Raw genomic sequence first — 26,593 nt, forward strand, 5'->3', positions numbered from 1 at the left:
ATGGTCATATGTATTTGAATTACTCAATTGTATTTCGCCTCTATAATTCATATTTCTATATTCCATAGATCCCGCGCAATATTCAACCACATGATGCCAAACAAGAGAGTTTCGTTCAATTCACTCTCCTACACAGCTGCATTTGCGTTTGTGTACGTGAGATTTAACGATGAGCTCGCAACTCAACGAATTAAGTGCGGGATGATTTTCAAATGCCATTTATTCAAAAACAGCAACGGCTCGTGTTCAGAACGAAGGACGGAGGAGCAGAGATTGCCATACTATCGTTTAGTTAAAGGAATTTGTAAATTAATTAAAGAAAAATTAAAAAATATTCAAAAGTGCAATTTAGAAACAAAAATAAATTAGAAAAATTTGTAACAAAGCCACACAGTCGTTGGTGAAAAAAAGTGATAAAAATTTAAATGTCGTTTTGTGTGAAGAAGTTTTGAAAACGTCCGTCTATGTACTCTGTGAAAAACTTCTTCGGAGAAAAGTAAAAAACCAAATTAAATATTACTATTTTATATATTTGAAGAGGATACTATATCAAGACAAAAAATGGTTGGAACAGCCGTTTTAAAACGTGTGGATGAGGTAAGTTCTTTCTTTTCCTCTAAGCCTTCCACAGATCCATAGGAAATTCCACAGAATAAGGAAATTTACCGTTTTGAAAAATTGTTCTTGTGGTTAAATAATGCCATTGGAAATGTTTGCGGGATTTTTCCCGATTCCATTAATAGAAACAAAATATTCGCATATCTTTACATTTCAATGCAATTTATGGAAAACAATACCAAAAATCTCATATAATGCTACTTTTCCATGGCTGTGTGTGTGTGTGCCTTGTCGAAATAAAAATTTTTCTGACAAATATGACATGAAATTAAAAAAAAATGATCAATTATCTATTTCAGAACGAGTCTGCTGCTTTTAAGCAGGTCAAGAAAATGGGTGCTTCAACCAACGAAGTAACCAAAAGAGCCGCATTGGGAGATTTACAAAATCGTGGTGTTATGCGTACCATGACTGCTAAGGATGCTGCACAAAAAGAGTAAGTAGATGGATTGAATGTATGCCCCACATTATTTCATGTGTCTGTGCATGTTGATCTTGAATATTTTGCCTTTGTCCAATTCTGTGGGGTAATTTAATTGTTCCTTTTTTCTATATTTCTACCGGGGATGATTACACTTTCATAGTATTCCAGTTTTCTTTTTGTCTGCTCTTTTCTCTACACTCTCGTCTTGTTTACTTTTTTTTGGTTTATGACAGATGGATATGTTTGTTGTTTGTTTTTTCACATGAGTGAGAGGGTGAGAAAAAGAGAAGAAAACAGATGGAGGTTCGTCAAGTTTAACGGATTTTCTAAGCGATCACGTAGGTTGGTTTGTATACCAGGCAATTGTTTTTGTTTTCCAATGAATATGTTGTCAACAGAGGGAAGATGAAAATATTTTTGTATTTTTTATAAGAATGTCAAAGCCATTTGTTAAGTAAATGCAGAATTAAAAAATATTTGACAATACCTAAAAAACCTAAAGGCTTAAGGTCCGCAAGGAAGAGGAGAGACCATCCAGATGAATTACTCATATCGGCTCAAAATAAAAAAAAATATGTGGAATTATTTTATCCCATTATCTGTTGAGACACTGTCATTGTCAATAGTGAATTTCTAAGTTACCCAACGTGTCTGGCTTTATTCCATTTTCTTTATCCATCCATCTGCATAACACGGCAATGATACTCAGAATATAAATGGTAATAAGGCTGGCTGGCAGTTCTAGATATCGTCCGCTAATCTTTTTTTTCAATTTCGGAGCTAAATCGAACAGAGTGATGCGTAGGCTTCGTTTTCGGATGAAGTTTGTAATTTCCCATGTGGACAGAGTCGAAAAGTTACACGCGTGGCAGGCCTTCGGGCTGCGTTTATTTTCCACAGTGGACAAAGGTGGGCCAAAATTGTGGTGGCTGAACGGCCGTATGTGAAGATTTTTATTCTATGGACTTGCTAAATATTTAGGACTCCACCAACGTGTCCTTCGAACCATTTTTTCTTATCAAACTCGCTTTAATATGATTATTTTGAAAAGCATTTACATCCAGAGAATGTTTCGTATTTTAAGGCCAATATTAAGATTGCATTATAGCGATAAATTTCCCATTTTATTTATTTATTTGCATGCATTGGGTCATTCCCCATCAAGTTGTGATCAAATTTGCAACAAGAAGTTACAATTTTATTCTGTTTTCAAAGGTTTATCTTTGATTTTAGCGGCCAATCTCGTTTTTTAAAGGTTACTTTTCTTTAATAATTCATTTAACAGAAAATAAACATGTTCATGCATTGGGTCATTCCCCATCAAGTTGTAATAAATTCTTTTTTCGAGGATTTATCTTTGATTTTAGCGGCTAAACTCTAACTTTGTACCCAACTTCAATTCGAATTATACGCTTTATTGTAAGATACAAGGCCATGTATGGATATAACAACAATGATACATTACATTTTGTGTTCCATATCGAAAACTACATGCGATTGGACCCATCGGACAACCTATACAAGTCCGTGCTGTGAAAGGTTTGATTGTGATATCCAACCAGTTTTCCCTTTTGAGGGAAACCCTTTTTGTAAATGTAAAAAAGCGTATTGATCCGATTTTCCTGATATTGAATATTTCTTTAGCCCTAAAATTCCTTGGCTCGGATATGTTAAGATTTCTAGTTATGTTTTTTAATTCAAACGACGATATTAAAATAAGTGAAAACATAAATTTAAGTGGAAGTAATCTAATTTTTGAAACTATTCATTTGTACTTGAAATGACCGCACTTTGTCTCGGATATTACTCTGAGCTGGTCTAAAGTAATTTAAGCACATCCTTACTGGTGAATTTTGTACACTTTAAGGTGAGTAATATGTTGGGGTTTTCTAGCAAAACACTAAATTAAAACTGTTCTCCAAAGTAATCCAAATAGAAATGTAATACACGAGGACGTTGTGGGCTATATGAAAGCAGGAGTTTTTCGACACTCTTTACGTGTGCTATATGACGTAAAGGCGAATCATGTATGTCGGATTTCTCTTTTTGGTCTCATGCTGAGTTTCTTTGGTTATTATAAGGCTTGAACTATTGATTCAAAATATAATGTATTTTTCACGAAATATTTTCCAATTTGCAGATTTTAATACCTATGAACTTTCATTGTCCGAACCGAATTGTTGCAATTTTTTACCATCATTATAGCGTTGGACAATAATTACCAAAATTGGATTTAAGGAAAGATTCACAAACATTTTATCCACTTTGAGGATTTTGGAGCTTGCCAACCATGGTCGGCTGCCAAATTCGTATCAAAGAAATTCATTCTATGTAGGACTCAATCGCCCTAAAGCCAAAATACAAAACTGTACCAATTATAGAATATTATTTATGTTGTTTTTTTTTTTTAATATTTTATTTTCGGTTTACTTATATGATAAATCGGTTGCCGATTTTATTCAATTTAGCTGACATTTAGTATCTGATAGTTCTGAAAACATATGATGGGAAATCGGTTCATTATAAATCCTTAACCGTCATACTTCGACGACGGTAAATTTTATTTACGAACTAAACTGTATTTTGGTCGATTGGAAAATAACAAATTTATGATCTTCTAATTCAAAGATTTTATGAAATTTTATTAAAATATTCTTTAAACAAATAATTAATATTAAACAATTTATAAATATATGCAATTTAAAACGCCAATTTTTAACCAATTTTTACCTCATTTCAGTTTGAAAGATACAAAACTACAAAATGTTTTGCGCGCCACCAAAGCAAGGGTTGACACCCACTGGAAGAAGACAACAACAACCACGACAACAGTTGGAGGTGCTACTCGTACAAATGTTGCCACTGGGGAAACAGTGACTACTGCAGTTGCAGCACAACGCAAAGTGCTAACACGTTCCAATTCGGTTCGCTTAGGCACAAGTTCAACAACGACCACCGGATTAGGAGGTTTGCAACGTCATGCATCAACTAACTCACATTTGCAAGTTGGGCAAAATAAAGTCAAAACGCTGACCACAAAAATGGTCGAAAATAAAGTGCAACAAGTTAAAAGTAAGTTCATCCAGATATGGTACGATTTGTTAGGAATTTATTTATATCATAAATTTTTTGTTATTCTATTTCAGTTATTAATAAAACTAGCAAGACTGATTCAGGTGTTACTGTCGAAACAACTCTACGCCGCGAAGACAGTAATCTTTCTCGCAAATCCTTAACAAAACTCAAAGCTGCCATTTCTCAAAATGCCAAACAGCCATTGGCCAAATCGAACTCAGGTACTACCTTAAACCGCAAGGAAGTTAAAACTGAACCCACAAATGCCGCTGCCGCCACAGCCCCTACTGAGGAGAATAAGTTGAAAATTATTAGTGTTCAATCACATTCAACCAAACTTTTAGACGATGTCAAGGACATTGATGATGGAGACTCTGAAAACTTGATCCTTGTCTCTGACTATGTAAACGATATATACGCTTATCTCTTCAAGCTAGAGACTGAACAGCCTGTTATGAAAAATCATTTGGAGGGACAAGCTGAGGTCTATGCTAAAATGCGAGCAGTTCTTATTGATTGGATTAACGAAGTGCATACACAATTCCATTTGGTTGCCGAAACATTCCAATTGGCTGTGGCCATTATTGATCGCTATTTGCAAATTGTTAAGGACACAAAACGCTCCCATTTGCAATTGGTGGGTGTTACGGCTCTCTTTATTGCTGCCAAATATGAGGAGCTATTTCCACCAGCTATTGCTGATTTCATATATATCACCGATGATACCTATACTGGGAAGCAAATACGCCAAATGGAATTGCAAATATTCAAAGCTTTGGACTGCAATCTATCGCGTCCTTTACCCATTCATTTCTTGCGTCGTTTTTCCAAAGCTGCTGAAGCTGAAGATAGTCATCATGCTATGTCGAAATACTTTTTGGAATTGGCTATGATTGAATATGATATGTCACACTATAAGCCTTCAGAGGTAAGTATGCTATAGTTGCTTTAAAAATATATATTTTTTTTTGTTCTCAAGGTGGGTGGGATAATAAAGGAAGTTTTTTTTTTTTTTTTGTCATTTGTGTTTTGGCTTGTTCCGTCGTTTTTTTTTTTTAGTAATTTTGCGATCCACCTTTTTTTTTTCCTCACACAAAATTGTTTTTTCTAATTCAATCATGAAATTAATTGATACAATTGATTTTTTAATTAAAATGTCACAGAAATAGTATCAATTAAAAAAATTAATAGAAAGGCAATTAAAAAATTAATTGATCCAAATTAAAAATTAATTGACATTATTAATTTTTGTGATCGATTTTTTTCAATTAAAAAATTGTTGAATCAATTAAATTTTTAATTGAATATTTTTTAAAACTCAAACAAAATTTTTAATTGGAAAAAATGTTATTAATTTTTTTTCTGTGCTAGTGAAGATATTGCTTTAGGGAGAGGTAGTTGCTTTTTTGAGGATTAACATTCTGAAGAATTATACTATCAAGTCCTTTATAATGTCGCTGGTTGAAGTCAATAATAAGCTCTACATTTGCAACCATTTGTCACTCTGATTCGACTCCAAAGTGACCTTCTAAAGTTATCTAAAATTTTGTTTTTCTAAGTTAAAAAAATAATTTACCGTAGCCGGTGGGGGGTATTCTAAAAAACATAAAAAAAACTTGCATGAGCTTCGCCGTTTTTTTTTTTTTTTTTTTTTTTGATTTATTTCCATTTAAACAATTAAAAGCCTATACAGGGCCAATTTAAATAATTACAATGTACTACTCTACTCTTTTTTTGTAGGTTTTGTATATAACTAGTCCTCAGAGCCCCATTGGAATTTTGAATTGAAAATAAGAAAATTTTGAATTGAAAATAAGAAAAGCGATAAACGGGTTTTAGTGTCAAAAATTAAATTTTCAACAAAACCCATAATAGTTGCTAAAAAGTAAACCTTCCGGTTTTTTTTCAAGTTCAGTTCCTGTAGCGTTATTTTGTTATTAAGATTATTCCTTTCTGGAAAATAGAGATACCGTTTTGTCCCGGAATATCCGATATGTAGTACAAACTTCCTTTTTCTTATCCGTCTTCTTGGGGTTCACATTTAAATCTATGGATTAGTATATCCTCTGTCGAGATCACAAATAGTTAAAGGGTTAAAGTATATAGAGTACAATGTCTTACGCCGTTTTTTTACATATGGCATAGTTATTTTAGTTTTTCAAAATGTATATTCTACTAATCTCATTTTTTTATAATTCCAGATTGCTGCAGCATCCCTATTTCTATCCTTGAACCTTCTAAAAGACAATACAAACTTGTCCACTGGTTTGAATAACAAACACTGGAACTCAACATTGGAATGGTACTCGAGGTATTCGCCAGAGCACTTACGGCCTATTGCTAAGAAAATCGCCAGCGTGGCTCGCAATGCTCCAAACGCAAAATTGAAGGCTGTCTATACAAAATATCAAGCTTCTAAGTTCCAAAAAGTTTCTATGCGTTCAGAATTATATAGCCCTCTAATGGACTCAATCGTTAGCAGCAAAGATTAAGGCGGTACTATGTTGTGATAGAATTAGAACTAGAAATTCTGACTAAACAAAAGGGAGTGAGAAAATTTTTCATCTAACGAATGACAAAACTCTTAGTTTTAATAAAGATTAAGAAAATGTATAAGAAGAATCATACAACATACACCCTTCCCCATTATTGTTATTATGTGAAGAGTGTCGACTTTGAAATGAAGGATTTACAAAAATTTGGAAATTTGATTTTCAAACATCTTTTAGATTTCTCCTTGATGGCATTTTTTCTCTACTCTTTTTTTACTTTTTTTTTTTTTTTTGTAATTGTAACAATAGATAGCGTAATTGTTTATACATCTTTCCATAAAAATCATATTCAGTTTTAGTAGAAATTTTTGTTATCGAGACTCATTCGCGATAAGAAATCTAATATTTAAATTTTGCAAAATGTTTTGGATATGCATTTGTTTTCTCCAACATCATCGTAAGTTGTGATGTGTAATATGAAAACAAAACCAGTAGCTTTGGGAAGTACAAATCGTTTCATGACATACATATATTCCATTAAAATATTAAGAAATACAGGCGCGGCGCGGCTTTTTTTATAATCTCTGTTAGGATTTCTTGTTGTAGGATCAAAACCACAGCTTAATTTGGCATAATTTGCATGCAATGGCAAATACATGGATCAGAGAAAGCAGCTGTATTTTTATAGTTTCTCCTATTTTCTTTCATTCTGTTTTCTATGCACATTCGCATTTGCTGGCTACATAAATATGCGATACAATTCCTAATCCCTGCACTCTGTCCTGTTCCTTGTCACATTTTTCCACACGTTTGTCTATAGCTTTCTTTCAAATCCATTCCTATTTCCTTATATGCTTGCTTTAACAAAAACCCAATGATTTGTGTTTCAAAATTTCGCAAAACGTACTCACCATCTGACTTACACCACCTCCCCTTTTTAATTTTTCCATACATTTCTTTATTTCATCTTTTCGGTTTATTATTTATATTTGTAAGTTATTATTTTTATGTTTTTCCATTCATTTTTTATATTAATGAACGTTTTATTTTTGTTTAGTAATCTATTTCTTGTGTTTGGTGATATTATTTAAGTTCGTATAGCAACTCATGTTTAGCTACATCAGTCGTAAAGGTTCAGTGGATAAAATAATATTCTGGAAATGGTTTCAATTAGGGATGCTGTTATATTCTTATGCACTGACCCAAACACATGAGAATAATTAGATAGATATCCAAAATCGATATGTGTATTTTACACGAGATAAAATATTAATTTTAAAATATTTCAGGCAATTTTTTGTACATGTATTTTTAATAACTTTTCTCATTTATATTTTTCATTTTTTAATTAATTCATAAAAGTACACAACAATGATATGTAAAACACATTTTTTTAAATACAAAAAATAAATATAAATTATTTTAAATAAGACCAAAATGTGTCATTTATTTTATTATTTTTATTCATTTATTTGTCATTTGTGTATCAAAACCAAAGAGCACAAAAAAAAGAAAATCCACTATGGACTTCTGCAACCAAAAAATTTGTTAGGTCTAGAAAATTTGATAGGACAGCAAGACGTCTGCTGGAAAAGGAAAAACAATCACAGTTTGCTAAAATAACAAACTTTCTATTTTTTATGTAATATATTTTGTATTTCCTAAAATGCTGAACTTTTCTCAAATCTAAGCATATCGCTTGGCCAAGAATTACAAAAATTAACAGCATTTTTGTCAAACTGTTATTTCTATAGAAAATTTTATTTCTATAGAAAATTTTGTCAAAATTTTATTCTATAGAAAATTTTGTCAAAATTTTATTTCTATAGAAAATGTCAAAATTTTATTTCTATAGAAAATTTTGTCAAAATTTTATTTCTATAGAAAATTTTGTCAAAATTTTATTTCTATAGAAAATTTTGTCAAAATTTTATTTCTATAGAAAATTTTGTCAAAATTTTATTTCTATAGAAAATTTTGTCAAAATTTTATTTCTATAGAAAATTTTATCAAAATTTTATTTCAATAGAAAATTTTGTCAAAATTTTATTTCAATAGAAAATTTTATTTCTATAGAAAATGTCAAAATTTTATTTCTATAGAAAATTTTGTCAAAATTTTATTTCTATAGAAAATTATGTCAAAATTTTATTTCTATAGAAAATTTTGTCAAAATTTTATTTCTATAGAAAATTTTGTCAAAATTTTATTTCTATAGAAAATTTTGTCAAAATTTTATTTCTATAGAAAATTTTGTCAAAATTTTATTTCTATAGAAAATTTTGTCAAAATTTTATTTCTATAGAAAATTTTATCAAAATTTTATTTCAATAGAAAATTTTGTCAAGATTTTATTTCTATAGAAAATTTTGTCAAAATTTTATTTCTATAGAAAATTTTGTCAAAATGTTATTTCTATAGAAAATTTTGTCAAAATTTTATTTCTGTAGAAAATTTTGTCAAAATTTTATTTCTATAGAAAATTTTGTCAAAATTTTATTTCTATAGAAAATTTTGTCAAAATTTTATTTCTATAGAAAATTTTGTCAAAATTTTATTTCTGTAGAAAATTTTATCAAAATTTTATTTCAATAGAAAATTTTGTCAAGATTTTATTTCTATAGAAAATTTTGTCAAAATTTTATTTCTATAGAAAATTTTGTCAAAATTTTATTTCTATAGAAAATTTTGTCAAAATTTTATTTCTGTAGAAAATTTTGTCAAAATTTTATTTCTATAGAAAATTTTATCAAAATTTTATTTCAATAGAAAATTTTGTCAAGATTTTATTTCTATAGAAAATTTTGTCAGAATTTTATTTCTATAGAAAATTTTGTCAAAATTTTATTTCTATAGAAAATTTTGTCAAAATTTTATTTCTATAGAAAATTTTGTCAAAATTTTATTTCTATAGAAAATTTTGTCAAAATTTTATTTCTATAGAAAATTGTGTCAAAATTTTATTTCTATAGAAAATTTTGTCAAAATTTTATTCTATAGAAAATTTTGTCAAAATTTTATTTCTATAGAAAATTTTGTCAAAATTTTATTTCTATAGAAAATTTTATCAAAATTTTATTTCAATAGAAAATATTGTCAAGATTTTATTTCTATAGAAAATTTTGTCAAAATTTTATTTCTATAGAAAATTTTGCCAAAATTTTATTTCTATAGAAAATTTTGTCAAAATTTTATTTCTGTAGAAAATTTTGTCAAAATTTTATTTCTATCAAAAATTTTGTCAAAATTTTATTCTATAGAAAATTTTGTCAAAATTGTATTTCTATAGAAAACTTTGTCAAAATTGACAAAAGAGAAAAGAGAGGAAAAGAGATATGCTGGCAAATTTGTTTAGGCAGTAGCCGACTATCAAACCCTTTTTCGGGAGGTTCACTTTGGGTGTAGTTCACTTTGGGTTGAGTGAATTACCCGAATTTATTCTGATAATTGGTTGATAGTTTTGCTGCAAGTAGAGGATGCTGATGAGGAATGTGGTAAAACCGAAACAGCTGTATATCCAACCATCTTGCAGTCTATAGGGCTTTGCCCAAATAAATTTGATAAGCATACTTTTCCTCTGTTGGTTAAGCTACACTTGTAGTTTAGTCAATGCATGGCTTTAAGTTGAGATCAAAAACAACAATAACGATTGAAGAGAAGCCAACAATAACAAACAAAACGAAATTTTATTTCTATAGAAAATTTTGTCAAAATTTTATTTCTACAGAAAATTTTGTCAAAATTTTATGTATATAGAAAATTTTTTAAATTTTTATTTCTATAGAAAATTTTGGCAAAATTTTATTTCTATAGAAAATTTTGTTTTTTTTTTTGTGGGACGATATTGAATTATGCATTAGCTGTTTGTTATCATTGACAGAGATTATTCTATGAGTTTAGAATCGTTAGAAGGATTCACTCACTTCAACTAAATAGACAATATCGTAAAATAGCAAATGAAGTCAGCAAAATATCCTTGTTTGAGCCTAATAAATATAGGAGAAAACTGATTTACAATTTTCACACGACGTACACCCAAAGAAATTTCACAGTTTTTTTAAACATAATTACTCATTATTACTTGCTATTTCTAGCAGACGTTTTTCTATAAGTGTAGTATTTTTTTTTTTTTTTTGCAACAACCTACTTGTTCAGGATACAATAGTAAACAGTAAAAGTAACTACAATCCAAGCAATAATCATAAAAAATGTTCATTCCATGCACAAAAAATGCTTAAATGAATAAAGTATTTACAATATATGTATATATAAAAAATGTATGTATGTATACCATACAATTTAACGTTGTATTTTGCATATTTGAGTAACAGTAGCCCAGAAATCAACAGCGCGTGTTATAGCAACACTCTCACCACACCACACTCCAGATAAAAGAAAAGAATGCTGCTGATAAAGTTAACGGCCACAACAACTTCAACAGCAAATACAAAAACAACGTGTATGCAAAATGTAAGGCTCAAAAATTAACACACATTGAGTTGTGACCATCATGGAGAACGCACACACAAAGACAAAACAAAAATGAAATTTTTGTTAGCAAGTACATCTTCGGACATATATGTATATATATCCGTATGTATATATCGACTCGTATACATACATACTGTATAATAGATTGCTGATATGATAATATTGCTTGCTACAGGCGAAAAAAGAAGGCAATAACATAAAATACACCCCCAGTTGACCACAGTGTCGTCCAAAAGAAGTTATGGAAGAAAGGGTTACGAATGTTAGACCTTCATAATATCCTCCACCTCCTCCTGGAGTATTAAACACAGATGGATAAATGATTGCTACAAAAAATCTAACTGTATTTCTTCTTCTTGTGCAGGATTAGGCAATACATATTAGGTTGATTCGGTTTATTTTTAGAACTCTGAATCCTGGACTGGAAACATTTTTTGAAACTAAAAATTTTACGTGTCCATTGTAATTTGTTTTTTAAAGTTACATTTATTTGTTCGTAATTAGTTTGTCCGGTTCCAAAGAATTTGTCTTGCTACCAATGATTTTGGTATTGATTCCGAGCCAAAGGAACGGAGAATAGAAGTAAGGATATATTTAAGACACAATTCTCGTTCCCCTAGCGGAAATGGATCAATTCCAGGATCGGTACAGAACTATGTAGTCCCAATTGTGTATGGCACGGTTGGTAGAATTCTACCAAAAATGGTAGATATTTTATTGCCACGTAGATTGGTAGAATTCTTGTTGCTTTGGTAGATTTTGCAAAATATTCCTCCCCAATTAGAGGTACTTGGCAAATTTTCTCTAGAAATAGAATTTTGACAAAGTTTTCTCTAGAAATACAATTTTCTATAGAAATAAAATTTTGCCAAATTGCCACCGTGGTGCAGTGGTTAGCATGCCCGCCTTGCATACAAAAGGTCGTGGGTTCGATTCCTGCTTCGACCGAATACCAAAAAGTTTTTCAGCGGTGGATTATCCCACCTCAGTAATGCTGGTGACATTTCTGAGGGTTTCAAAGCTTCTCTGAGTGGTTTCACTGCAGTGTGGGACGCCGTTCGGACTCGGCTATAAAAAGGAGGTCCCTTGTCATTGAGCTTAACATCGAATCGGGCAGCACTCAGTGATAAGATAGAAGTTCACCAATGTGGTATCACAATGGACTGAATAGTCTAAGTGAGCCTGATACTTCGGGCTGCCATCTAACCTAACCTAAATACCAAAAAAATCATTAGTGTAAATACAAAATCTTTGAAACAAACAGGGAATATGTTTGTTTTCATTTATAATATTGATTATTTAAGGAAAAGTAATCGCGAAAATAAAGTGATTTTCCCCACCTTAATACAGTAAATAAATATCCGACAATTTAGTGTGCTGGATTGTGACAGACACCCTAATATACGTATTCGTAATCATTCGTGCATGTTGTTAGATTGTAACAATTTCAATATAATTTTATTTGCTGAGTGTAATAAAACCGAGTTGCGTTTAATTAATGTCTGTCTGTCCGTCGGTCGGTCGGTACAAGCAGCAACCAACAAAAATAACAAGCAACAACAACAACAGCAGCAATCTGACAACAACCATCCGGGGAAGAGCATGTTGAAGAATATAAATGACGGTCATAAAACCGTCAAACTCGATTTTCGAATAGGCGCACAGCAATACTCAGCTGGTGAATTGATTGGCACACAGCATGTAGTGATATTCCCCCACAAACGACATAATTATCCAACTACAGGCTCTGTACAAATAAAATTGCACATACATACATACATACATACATATATACATAGAATGCCTGTATTCTTTTCGTTGTACGTGTTTTATGTACTTGCTATTTCTTTCTCTGTTGTTCGGGTTGTCATTAGCAAATGAAAATAAAAGCCGAAGCACCAAAATACTTTAACAGATAGAGCAATCCATGCCAGTGTGGCTGCTGGTATTTAGGCGGCAAAATATTCGTTGTTTTTATGGGTGATGATAAATTTAAATGCATCACTTGTGTTATGAATGAATGTAGTATTCGAAGAACATATTGAGATGGAGTTTTGAAGGCGAAGCGCCAAAAGCACTTCTATGAATGCTTAAGAAAAACGTTCATTATTTCTACTGTTTTAGCATATACAGTATGTCAAGAAAGTCTTTTGACATTGCCAAATATTTCAAATTCCAGAAATAATTGAAGTAAAAATCGAGTTGTTAATTCGTTTTGAGAAAAATAAAATATGTATACTTTGCAAAATACATAATAAAATATTTTTTAAAATTAAATTATATTTAATTTTGGAACAAAACATAAGTTTTATCCTATTATCAAAACACTTTCTTGACATACTGTATTTCGTATAATCAAATTAGAAAAAAAAAGATGAAATATCCTTATGTTAACCACCTAAAAACCGCAACAATTTTCAGCAAACTACAAAGGACTTAGCAGTTTGTTTGCTGTTGAAAAATGTACAAAACTGTGAAAATATCAATAATTCGTCTGCTATTTGTAGCATTTTTCTATGAGTATATTATGGACATTGGCTTTAAAATGTGTTTTATAGTAACATGTGATATAATTTAAGACTCTTTTAGTACTTGGTAGGACATTACCTCATTTTTCCGAAATCTCATATACATTTATAGAGTACATGAATCACTTGTGACCGGCGCCGTCATATGACAAGCAACAATATGTTTTGCTTATTCACACCATGGATTAAAATACAATACACAGCCGCACAACAAGCGACCTCTAAGCATAAGGACACCTCTTTGGAAATCCTTAATGCTAGCCTAATTTTATGGTTAGTTAAGCAGTGTATCTAGGTATCTTTTGGACAACGCGCATGTGTATATACCATTGTCTACCTAATCTTATTGTGATTTTCGTTGGAAGTTGATAACTTCTTCTTCCTTTTTCGACACTTTTTACCTAAAACACGGTAATTAAATGTCAATGGTATGTCCATATTGTTATTCATGCCCATTGTTTAGATTCGGAAGGCTTTTGCAATGTTTTTTGTTTAGGAAGAGAAAATGTAATCATTCTCCAAATAAGATGGGAAAATAGTCTGGAAATATATTACAAAGGATTGCTATTGCAATCCTCATTAAAACAAAAAAAAAAAACAAAACCCCATGCAGATGTTCGGGCATATGGCTAAACCTAGTCTTTTGTGTCAGGAAAAAATATATGTCAAGGAACATATTGCACTTTTGGCGCAAATATATTGCGTTAACATCTTAAGCCACCTTTAATTTGTGTAATAATTTCGAAATTTAAATTACGAACTCTTAGAAAAAAAGACTGTCAGTCGCTGTTCCATTTTTTTGTTATATTTTTGTACTTTATGGTCTAGCGGACAACAATTCCGCTAAAATGCTACCCAAAGTATTTGCAAGAACTAGAATTAGTAATCTTGCCCTATAACATCGATAAAAGCTCTAAACGCGAGGTTAGTCTATGCAAAACATAGACTTAATAACTTGCTTTTACTGTAATACAATAGCCCCTGGATTACCTTTTTTCGTTATTTTAGCCAAACTAATACATATTTAACGGTTTTCGAGTGTAAAAAGAGGAAGGAAATGTTTCCTATATCAGCAAACAATGACTGTTTTCACATTTTCGGCAGTTTTTTCTGCGGTGCTACTTTCTTTTTCCCCTTTTTATACCCTCCACCATAGGATGGGGGGTATATTAACTTTGTCATTCCGTTTGTAACACATCGAAATATTGATCTAAGACCCCATAAAGTATATATATTCTGGGTCGTGGTGAAATTCTGAGTCGATCTGAGCATGTCCGTCCGTCCGCCCGTCCGTCTGTTGAAATCACGCTAACTTCCGAACGAAACAAGCTATCGACTTGAAACTTGGCACAAGTAGTTGTTATTGATGTAGGTCGGATGGTATTGCAAATGGGCCATATCGGTCCACTTTTACGTATAGCCCCCATATAGACGGACCCCCCAAATTTGGCTTGCGAGGCCTCTAAGAGAAGCAAATTTCTTCCGATCCGGCTGAAATTTGGTACATGGTGTTAGTATATGGTCTCCAACAACCATGCCAAAATTGGTCCACATCGGTCCATAATTATATATAGCCCCCATATAAACCGATCCCCCGATTTGGCTTGCGGAGCCTCTAAGAGAAGCAAATTTCATCCGATCCGGCTGAAATTTGGTACATGGTGTTAGTATATGGTCTCTAACAACCATGCAAAAATTGGTCCTCATCGGTCAATAATTATATATAGCCCCCATATAAACCGATCCCCCGATTTGGCTTGCAGAGCCTCTAAGAGAAACAAATTTAATCCGATCCGGCTGAAATTTGGTACATGATGTTAGTATATGGTCTCTAATGACCATGCAAGAATTGGTCCATATCGGTTCATAATTATATATAGCCCCCATATAAACCGATCACCAGATTTGACCTCCGGAGCCTCTTGGAAGACCAAAATTCATCTGATTCAGTTGAAATTTGGTACGTGATGTTAATCTATGGCCTCACCCATGCAAAAATTGGTCGATATCGGTCCATAATTATATATAGGCCCCATATAAACCGATCCCCAGATTTGACCTCCGGAGCATCTTGGAAGAGAAAAATTCTTCCCATTCGGTTGAAATTTGGTACGTGATGTTAGTATATGGTATCCAACAACCATGTAGGAATTGGTTCCTATCAGTCCATAATTATATATAACTCCCATATAAATCTATCGCCAGATTTGACCTCCGGTGCTTTTTGGAGAAGCAAAATTCATCCGATCTGGTTGAAATTTGGTACTTGGTGGTAGTATATGACATTTAACATTCATGCCAAAAGTGGTCCATATCAGTCCATAATCATTTATAGCCCCCATATAAACCGATCCCGAGATTTGGTTTTGGAGCCTCTTGGAGGAGCAAATTTCATCCGAGTGAGTTGAAATTTGTGGAAGACAGTCTTTCGTAGAAGTTTCTACGCAATTCATGGTGGAGGGTACATAAGATTCGGCCTGGCCGAACTTACGGCCGTACATACTTGTTCAAATTAGGATTAATGAAAATTTGTTTTGGAAAAATGTAATGGTTAAATTGAAAACACTTTCAAAATTTGTGTCCGTTAAAACAAACAAAAAATTTATATAGAACATCAACTTCATGCAACAACAACAGATATCGACAACACAAAATAAATTTGTATCTTTTTAGGTAGGATTTGAATGATAATCTAAGTGGATTTTGTAAATCGGAGAGAAGTTTTGAACTACGGTGGTCATATGAGACTAAATCGGTCGAAAGATATATATGGGAGCTATATTTAAATCTGAACCAATTCCAACCAGGGATCCGGAGCGGTCCATTTTTTTCGCTCCGCTCCGCTCCCGCTCCGGAGAAAAAAAAACCGCTCCGCTCCTCGCTCCGCTCCGAGAAAAAAAAAATCGCTCCGCTCCGCTCCACGCTCCCCTCCGCTCCTCTTCGAGAAAATTATAGTACAAACATTGTATTATTTGTTCAATTGAGTTTTATTTTATTTAGAAAAATCGGGCGGTACATATATGGGAGCTATAGCTAAATCTGAACCGATTTCGATGATTTTTTGCACATATAGTTAGTGCTATAGAAGATTACATTTCGCCAACTTTGAGTAAGATCGGTTGATAAATAAGGGTTTTATGACCTAATTTGACAAAATCGGGCGATACATATATATGGGACCTATATCTAAATTTGAACCGATTTCGATGAAATTTTCAGACTTAAAGGGTGATACAGAAGATTATTTTGTGCTAAATTTGACGACGATCGGTTAGTAAAAAAAGTGCAACGTGACGCCATTTGTCGAAATCGGGCAATACATATATATGGGAGCTATATCTAAATTTGATCCGATTTCTTCCAAATTCAATAACGTTCGTCCTTGTGCCCAAAAAAACTCCCTGTACCAAATTTCATCAAAATCGGTTAATAATTGCGACCGAAATCCTGTGAACAACAAATACATGGACAGACGGACGGACGGACACCAAGCGCTAGATCGACTCAGGAGGTGATTCTGAGTCGATCGGTATATATTTTATGGGGTCTAAAATCAATATTTCTTGTAGGCACATTTTTGGCAGATCAAACTTATTATACCCTAACCACTATGTGGTTTAGGGTATAATGAATTTAAAACAATGTGTTGAAACATTTTATTAATTTTGAAGATTTTTTCAGAAATATTAAATCCATTTTGACTTCATTAAAACGAAATTTGCATTCATGTTAGGATACACATTTTTATGTCGAATCACTTAGCTATGAGGACAAACAGACTTCATTGAAAAGTTTAGAGACTTTTAGACAAGGAAAAACTTTTTTTCAGAGAAATACGTCTTCTATTCTAAGCAAAATTCGTATTCGTATTTTAAGCATGTGAAATATTTGGCCTCCCGATAATATTCTTTGCGGTGCACCATCTACTATTTAATATGTGATAGAAACCAAATTTATGAAAATGGACCAAATTCTGTTTGATCTGACCATCGGACCAAATTTAAAAATTAGAAATCTTTTGGACCAATTTTGGTCCGATCGGACCAAAACGGCAACGCTGATTGGAATTGAAAGTCTATACACAGAGTAGAAGTAACTACTCTCCGAAAGTTTTTTTTTTGTTTTGCAACAGACGTAGAGAAGAGGTTTTGTTATATTTGTAATGTGTGTGTGTGTATGTTTATGTTTGCAACAACCTCCATCGACATCAGTCCGTGGTATACCTACGAATATTCTTACTCAGATCTAGTGTTACCTAATTTCGCTTTTTTCCCCTTTATTGTATAATAAATGTATATGCGCACATTTTTCAACCAAAATTGAAACTATCCATAATTTTAATAAAATTTTCGAGAACTAATATCAGAAATAAGAGAATGCTAGGATATAGTACAATAGTAAAGCAAATGTGAATGAAAAAAGCATGCCCGGTTCCAAAGATTTTGTCTTTACTTTAACAGTTTGGGTATTAATTCCGAGCCAAAGAAGCGGAGAATACAAGTAAGGATACTTTAAAGACGTAATTCTCTTTTAAATTTGGGGGTTATGTACTTGCTTCTAGGAAGCAAATGTTAATTTTTAATTTTTTTAGATTTTTTTTCGTCAGTTGTTATCAAAATCCTTTAAAAACGAGTTAACGAGTTATTTTTTTTTCCATATTAAGACTCGACTTCCAGTAGAAATTATGCTATGTTTCAAGTAAAAAGCGTCTTTAAAATAAAGTGTTGAAAAACATGTCTTATTTTTTAACGATTTTTTGCTTTGTAGGCAAGATGCAAAAAGGAAACAAATTTAAAGACAATTTTATTAATTTTAAAGAATTTTTCTTAATTATTAAAGTCACGTTGACCTTACCTCAAAAATTTTATCTTTCATGTTATGATACACATTTTTAAGTAAAATCACTTAATTATAAGGACATTACAACTTCATTCAAAAGTTTATTGCCTTTTGGACAAGAAAAAAACTTTATTTTAGAGAAATGCGTCTTCCATGTTAAGCAAAATTTGCATTCTTATTCTAAGGACATGGAATCTTTGACTTCACGACAATATTTTTTTCAGTGTAGAAAACTAAAAAATTTAATATAAATAAGATCGTTTAATTGCATTTATTTGACGTTCATTACAAACATCTTTGTAGTAATACGGGATGAAATTGATCGAAAGTACTGTTGTTACTTTTACAACACATACTAGATATATATTTTGACATTTGCCGTTTTTGAAAAAAAATTACTAAAAAACACGTTGTGTTTTCCCCAATGTACGTACGTACAAAAATACATATCGTACATTTTAAACGTTTACTCACACTACGCTAAGTACTAGCTAAATTTGAAATTACCTACACAGTGTAATTTCAAAGTTACACATTTCATTCAAGTAATATTTTATGCGGAGCGGAGCGGTTTTTCATTTGGAAACCGCTCCGCTCCCGCTCCGGATTTTAGAAATGCCGCTCCCGCTCCGGCAAAAAAAGGGCTTGCTCCGCTCCGCTCCGGATCCCTGATTCCAACCAAATACATCATAGTACGAATATTAATGTGCAAAGTTTCAAGCAAATTGGAGTATGATTTTTGGTCTGTGGTCATATGAGTGTATGAGTTGTGCTGCATATACTGCGCAACACATTCAAGCGTCATGTATCCGGCAACACTGCAAGCGTCAAATGTTCTAAAAAGTAACAATCAAGCATATGTTGCGCTAACCTAGTAAAGCACACGTAGTATTAAAATATTTGATGCAGAACAATTTTTTAGGGTAGAGACGGATTCCAAAAACACCAAATTAATAATAAGAGCATGTTTGGAAATGGCGGACGAATTTGCCGCAGGGAGAAAAAAGGATTGAAGTCAGGGATTTACATACACTTTTAACAGACATTGTAATGCTTATATGAGGTGCTGATCGGCTCATATGCAAGTGATAAAAAAATATCATCCGGGTATTGCTCGACCACTTTAAAGTGTCCCAAAACTTTTGGAACTCTTATTTTTCAGAATTGGTCTAATGTAGAAGCTGAATAACTTGCCAAAATCATTGCGGCGACTCATAATTGGAAATCGCCAGGGCCGGATAAAGTAAAGAACTATTGGATTAAGAAATAACTTAAATAATCCAGACGTTATTCCTGACTAGCTAACTGAAGGTCCAACCTACTTATTATACAATGGAAAATGCTCGAAAGATCCCATGAATTATAGACCTATTACGTGCCTACCTACCATGCATAAGATACTAACTTCTTTCCTCACCAAACCTGCATCAGGAAGATCAGTCATCTACTTTATATGGATGACCTCAAAACACGGTAAAAAAAATACGAATCCACCACAATTGGAAACTTGAACACACTGAGCTCTACAAGTATCTATGAGCCAACGAAAATGATTGATTTTACCACGAGAAAATAAAGACAAGGTTAAAATCTGAATAACTTCGAAGGCTCCGATTATTACTGCAAAGTGAGTTAAATGCTAAGAACAAGATAGAGGCTATCAATTTTACCACGAGAAAATAAAGGCAATGTAAAAATCTGAATACTTTCGAAGGCTCCAATTATTACTGCAAAATGAGTTAAATGCTAAGAACAAGATAGAGGCTATCAACAATATCGCGATACCTGTAATGCAATACAGTTTCTGCATCATCGAGTGGAATGAGTACGTATTTGGGAATATACATATCTCACAATGAACGACATGCACCATCCTAAAGCCGATATACACTGCCTCTATGTGCCGAGATGACTAAGAGATGTCGTGGAGAAGGATGGTATCACGATCATGTGGGATTTTCCAATAATAACAGATCGCACTATCAATGCAAATAGATCAGACATTGTGTACCATAATAGAAACACCAAGGAATGTTTCCTTATAGATATAACTGTACCTGATGAATCGAATGTAGCCATAAAAGATCCTGCGCGTGAATATACACCCATAGAAAAATTATTACCATACGGGCTCAAATCAATACCGTACATTATTGATAGTTAGCCAACCCCGCATGGTACAATATCAATACCGAACGGTACAGGCGGTACACAAAGCATGAAAGTACCATACCAAAATGGTATTAAAAATAATACCTAAGCGGTATTAATATATATACCATTAAGTTATTGATATGTAAGAATGTATGGCTTTTAACATGGAACCTTTAGGTTAGGTTAGGTTAGCTGGCAGCCCGATGTCACTTACACTATTCAGTCCATTGTGATACCACAGTGGTGAACTTCTCTCTTATCACTGATGCTGCCCGATTCCAAATTAAGTTCAATGACAAGGGACCTCCTTTTTATAGCCGAGTCCGAACGGCGTTCCACATTGCAGTGAACCCACTTAGAGAAGCTTTGTAACCCTCAGAAATGTCACCAGCACGCTGAAAAACTTTTGGTGTTCGGTCGAAGCAGGAATCGAACCCACGACCTTGTGTATGCAAGGCGGGCATGCTAACCATTGCACCACGGTGGCTCCCTATGGAACATGGAACCTTGCTTAGCAATTTCTTCGTCTAGGAATTTCACATGTATATATAAGTTTTTATTACTACCCGTGTAAAAATTGGGGGATCTGATTTGATATGGTTAGATCTGAGCCAAGATATGGTCAGATCTGAGCAGATCCGAAAAATGGTTATATCTGGTCAGATCTAAATACTATGAAATTGGATCTGATCAGATCTCAAAAATGAGACACATCTAATCAGATCTAATTTGATATAATTGTATATTATTTGATACAATTGTATCTTTCGAGATCTTTCAACATATAAAAGCCCATAATTTGTATATAAAATGAGATCAATTGTTTTATTTAATAATACAGACAAAAAGTATGTGCATAATAAATATGTTTAATTTAAATTGATCCATCAAAGCTATTTAAGAGTATTGACAGTTGAGTTAGAGTGTTGTCCAAGGGTTTTTTCGTTTGTTTCTTCTGCTTTGGACTTAGACACGCGACTAAAGTATTACAGCGTTAAGGCAATCTGTAATGAAATTAAGTAAAAAAAAAAACAATTATTAAACAAATATAGGAATAAACAAATATGGGAATATATAATATATATATTGTTTTGGATCATTCTTCTTTAAGTTGCAATAAAAATTGCCATATAATTTTATGTTGCTTTTAATACTCACATTTAAAGTGTATTCGGGATTAGGTTAGGTATAGCGATAGGCTGTTATTTTAGGCTCATACATACTATTCAGACCATCATGGCATCACAGTGATCAACATCTCACTTATCACTGACTGCTGCTCGATTCAATAATTAGCTCAATAACATGGGACCTCCTTGTTATAATCGAGTCCTATCGGCATTTCACGTTGCGCTGAAACAACTTAGAGAATCTTTGAAGCAGAAATGTCACCAACATTACTGAGAGGAGATAATCCACCGCCGAAATAATTTTTGGTGTTGGTCGGAACTGGGATTGAACCCGTGACCTTTTGAATGCAAGGCGGGCATGTTAACCAGTACACCACTGAGGTTTCCTTTTTTTTCCAAATCTAGAAAATAGTAAAACAATATGAAAATGACTACTAAGGAAATAACAAATACAATCTACTTACCCACATAATCTCCGCAATAAAGGAAACGATATACACTTTATCAAAGGAACACATTTAAAACAATTATATTAAATTTCTTAATTTTCTCAGCTAGTCTTGCGTTAAATTTTTTTAGAAGTGATGCCCCTGACGGCGTTGACATTTGACATAATGACATTGAGGTTTAGACGTGTATTTCTAAAATCTTTTTAACTTGTTCATGATTTTTTTTATTATATTTTGGACCGTATTTAACCCCATATATAGTCAGATATGATGTTATATCTACCATATCTTATTAGATATAGAGCTATATATGGTCCTATCCAAGCATATATTATTAGATATGCCAGATATAATTAGATATTATACTATATATGATGAGATCTGCAATTATATCTAACCAGATCTAGCACCATATATAGCATATCTGTGCATATCTAATTATGTCTGAACCAATATCTGAACAGATCCAATTAGATCCAATTTGATATTATTAGATAGGATTGGATCCTCCAATTTTTACACGGGTACTATTATTATATTTATTATTATAAGCGCGAAAAGTAGTACTTACAAAAGATATTAGTTGGTCATTTTACCTTGTAATAAAGCATCTCGTTTTTGAAGATTTTTCTCCGAGTTTTTTTAATTGTTTTAATTCGGCACAATTGCAGTTTTGGTGCTTTAGTTTGGGAGGAAGACCCTATTTTATACAAATTTCTTAATGATTTTTTTAAATTTCGGGTTTGAGTTTTAAAACTCCTTTTAACCCTAGACATCTTATCTACGTCTGAGAGACGTATACGTTTTTTAGTTTTTCGCTCTCCCTTATGAAAATGAGTACCGAAAATATGTTTTTTTGTTACACAAAAAATTAAAGTTTAGACAAAAACGTGTTTAAATGATAAGGATTTGTATAAAGAATCGGTGTAAGTACATTTTGGTACATGCTGTTCAGGGCTGTGGAGTCGAGCCAATTTTGCTCGACTCCGACTCCAGCATTTTTCATCAGCTCGACTCCGGAGTCGACTCCGGGTAGGTAATATAACAAAATCTCATTTTAATACCACTAATTTGTAGTTCTATTGTGGGGGTACCGTAAGTGGATCGATATAAAGTATCGTATTTATTTATGTGTGCAAAAAAGGTCTTAATTTCACATTAGATGCCAATTTCAAATTTAGGGCAATGTTTAATAAATAAAATAATGATATAAATACCCATCATAATATGAGAAGTATATGTATTTGTGGACCAAAATTATTGATACTATCTCAAATCCTTTAAATTTGTTGCGAGCTATATAAAGGTTTATATTCCCATATGCATGAATTTGAATCTGAATCGATTTAGACAAAATTGAATATACTTCTACAAAATCTATGTACTTAAAATTTAAATCTAACGTTATGGGACGAAACACAATTTTAACAAAAAATAAAAATGCAAGGAAAGTCTAAAGTCGGCCGGGCCGATTATAATATACTCTACACAACTTTGTATTTAGATCTACATTTTGATACAATCTCAAATCAGACTTCTACAAAATCTCGGGCAATATTTTGGAAATATTTATAATTGTTTAGACAATTTCGCAAAAATGCATTTATGATTCATTCATTGAAAATTTGAGTCATTTCTACAAGTTTTCGACTTGGCATTGAGTATCAGTGAGCATACAATTTTGGAAAAATTTTTGTCTAGTAAATAAAATTTTGCAAAATTTTATATAGAAATAAAATTTTGCAAAATTTTCTATAGAAATAAAATTTTGGCAAAATTTTCTATAGAAATCAAATTTTGACCAAATATATAGAAATAAAATTTTGAATAAAATTTTTATAGAAAATAAATTTGGCAAAATTTTTTATAGAAATAAAAGTTTGAAAAAATTATCAATAGAAATACAATTAGAAAAAATTGTGTAGCAAACAAAATTTTGCAAAATTTTCTATAGAAATAAAATATTCTATAGAAACAAAATTTTGACTAAATTTTCTATAGAAATAAAATTTTGACTAAATTTTATATAGAAAATAATATTTCTATAGTAATAAAATTTTGAATACATTTTTTACAGCAGTGAGCAACAGTAAGAAAACAAAAATGTTGAGAAAATTTGCTATAGAAATAAAATTTGACAATTTTTTTTATAGAAATAAAATTTTGAAAAAATTGTCAATAAAAATGCAATTTAAAAACATTTTTGTGTAGTAAATAAAATTCTGCAAAATATTCTACAGAAACAAAATTTTGACTAAATTTTCTATAGAAATAAAATTTTGACAAAATTTTCTAATAAAAAAATCTATTACTATAAAATGTTGGCAAAATTTTCTATAGAAATAAAATTTTGACAAAATTTTCTAATAAAAAATCTATTACTATAAAATTTTGGCAAAATTTTGACTTAAATTTATATAGAAATAAAATTATCAATAGAAATAAAATTTTGAAAAAAATTTTATGTAACAAACAAAATTTTGCAAAATTTTCTATAGAAATAAAATTTTGCAAAATTTTGACTCAATTTTCTATAGAAAAAAATATTTCTATAGTAATACAATTTTGAATAAATTTTTTATAGAAATAAAATATTGACAAAATTTGCTATAGAAATAAAATGTTGACAAAACTTTTTATAGAAATAACATTTTGACAAAATTTTCTGTAAAAAACAACTTTGAAAAAATTTTCTGTCAATATTCCACATAGGTGTATGGCCTATGTGGAATAAAATAAAAAAAGAATAAAAAAATAATTTCGATTGTTCGAAATATTTCAAATAAATTGATATGGGCATTAAAATGGATCGATGCAGCCCATCTGCTAGTCTAACATTCTAGGAAACATAAAAAGATAGCCGTAATTGGAAGTTGATTTTCATTTACAATCATGCTGTACATTGATCGAATGGAAACTAATTTGCGTAAAAACCTGCTTAGTTACAAAAATGTGAAGTGTTTTAAAAAATTTGGTTTAGCCGGAGTCGGAGTCGAGCAAAATTTTTACGACTCCGACTCCAGCAAAATCTTTAGACTCCGACTCCAAGACTCCGGCTCCACAGCCCTGATGCTTTTAGTATATGGTCTCTAACAACCATGCAAAAATTGGTCCATATCGGTCCATAACTATATATAGCCCCCATATACATATTATGGACCGATATGGACCAATTTTGCCATGGTTGTTACAGGCCATATACTAACACCATGTACCAAATATCAACTGGATCGGATGAAATTTGCTCCTCCAAGAGGATACGCAAACAAAATCTGGAGATCGGTTTATATGGAGGCTATATATAATTATGGACCGATATGGACAAATTTTTGCATGATTGTTAGATGCCATATGCTAACACCACGTACAAAATTTCAACCGGATCGGATGAAATTTGTTGCTCCAAGAAGCTCCGGAGGACAAATCTGGGGATCGGTTTATATGGGGGCTATACGTAAAAGTAGTCCAGTATGTACCATTTGCAATACCATCCGACCTACATCAATAATAACTACTTGTGCCAAGTTTCAAGTCAATAGCTTGTTCCGTTCGGAAGTTAGCGTGATTTCAGCAGGCGGACGTATCGACTCAGAATTTCACCATAATATATGGGTTCTTAGACCAATATTTCGATGGGTTACAAACGGAATGACAAAGTTAATATACCCCCATCCTATGCTGGAGGGAATAAAAATGAGGTGATGACTCAATGATAAGACATGTTCGTCATATGTGGTATCACAATGAACATGTTAGTCTCAGTGTATCTCTAAAAACAGACAGCCACTCTTCTTAACAGGAAGAATCGGGAATTCCTATGGCTGACAATCAGTGCGTCTGATTTTACAGGTTGTCACTCCAGCCTGATGAATACATATATATGGAAGCTACATCTACCAAACTACAAAATATTTGTACTGCATTCGAAAGCATTTCGCATCAACAGCATTCAAAATGCGATTGTGTGACACGATTATATAAGAAGTTTTGCTTTGTACTTTCCACAATGTGACGCATTACAACAATTTAAACCTCCGCAGAAAACATTTACAACTATGGCAAAAGTTTATATATGAGAGTGAAATAAAAACGCAATACATTTTTTTCAGTGGTATATTTTATGTTGTAACTTTTAGCGACTAATTTTATTTGTTATTATTATTTATGTTTAATTTAAACATCCACAAGCTCCATATATATGTATATCGTATAGTTTATAGTTTCATCTTTATTGTTGTAAGAGTAATAATTGTGTTTAAATAAAAAAGCAACATTTTATCGAAATTCGAAAAAATAAAACAAAAATCGTCGACAAGCCAATATCCATCGGGGAAAACTCCTTTCACTCTAGGCGCGCTCTCTCTCGAAGATGTTATTTGAGATTATGAAAGAG

The 26,593-nt window shown here is 32.0% G+C and overlaps 1 protein-coding gene and 1 long non-coding RNA gene across 2 annotated transcripts; one reads left to right on the top strand and one right to left on the bottom strand.

The window, feature by feature from the left end:
• The first annotated feature begins 257 nt into the window (after nt 1-257).
• CycB (Cyclin B) lies at nt 258-6,751 on the top strand. Its single transcript, XM_075309603.1, has 5 exons — nt 258-597; nt 918-1,054; nt 3,783-4,114; nt 4,189-5,045; nt 6,319-6,751. Exons 1-5 carry the CDS (start codon nt 562-564, stop codon nt 6,607-6,609), a joined length of 1,653 nt encoding a protein of 550 aa, XP_075165718.1. The 5' UTR covers nt 258-561; the 3' UTR covers nt 6,610-6,751.
• A 14,668-nt stretch (nt 6,752-21,419) lies between these two features.
• On the bottom strand, nt 21,420-22,177 carry LOC142241597 (uncharacterized). Its single transcript, XR_012723713.1, has 2 exons — nt 21,780-22,177; nt 21,420-21,625 (listed from the first exon to the last, which is right to left on the bottom strand). It is a non-coding gene; the product is annotated as an uncharacterized LOC142241597 (long non-coding RNA).
• Between the last annotated feature and the right edge of the window lie 4,416 nt (nt 22,178-26,593).

The sequence above is a fragment of the Haematobia irritans genome, chromosome 5 (genome assembly GCF_050003625.1).
Source record: "Haematobia irritans isolate KBUSLIRL chromosome 5, ASM5000362v1, whole genome shotgun sequence".
Taxonomy (NCBI): Eukaryota; Metazoa; Arthropoda; class Insecta; order Diptera; family Muscidae; genus Haematobia; species Haematobia irritans.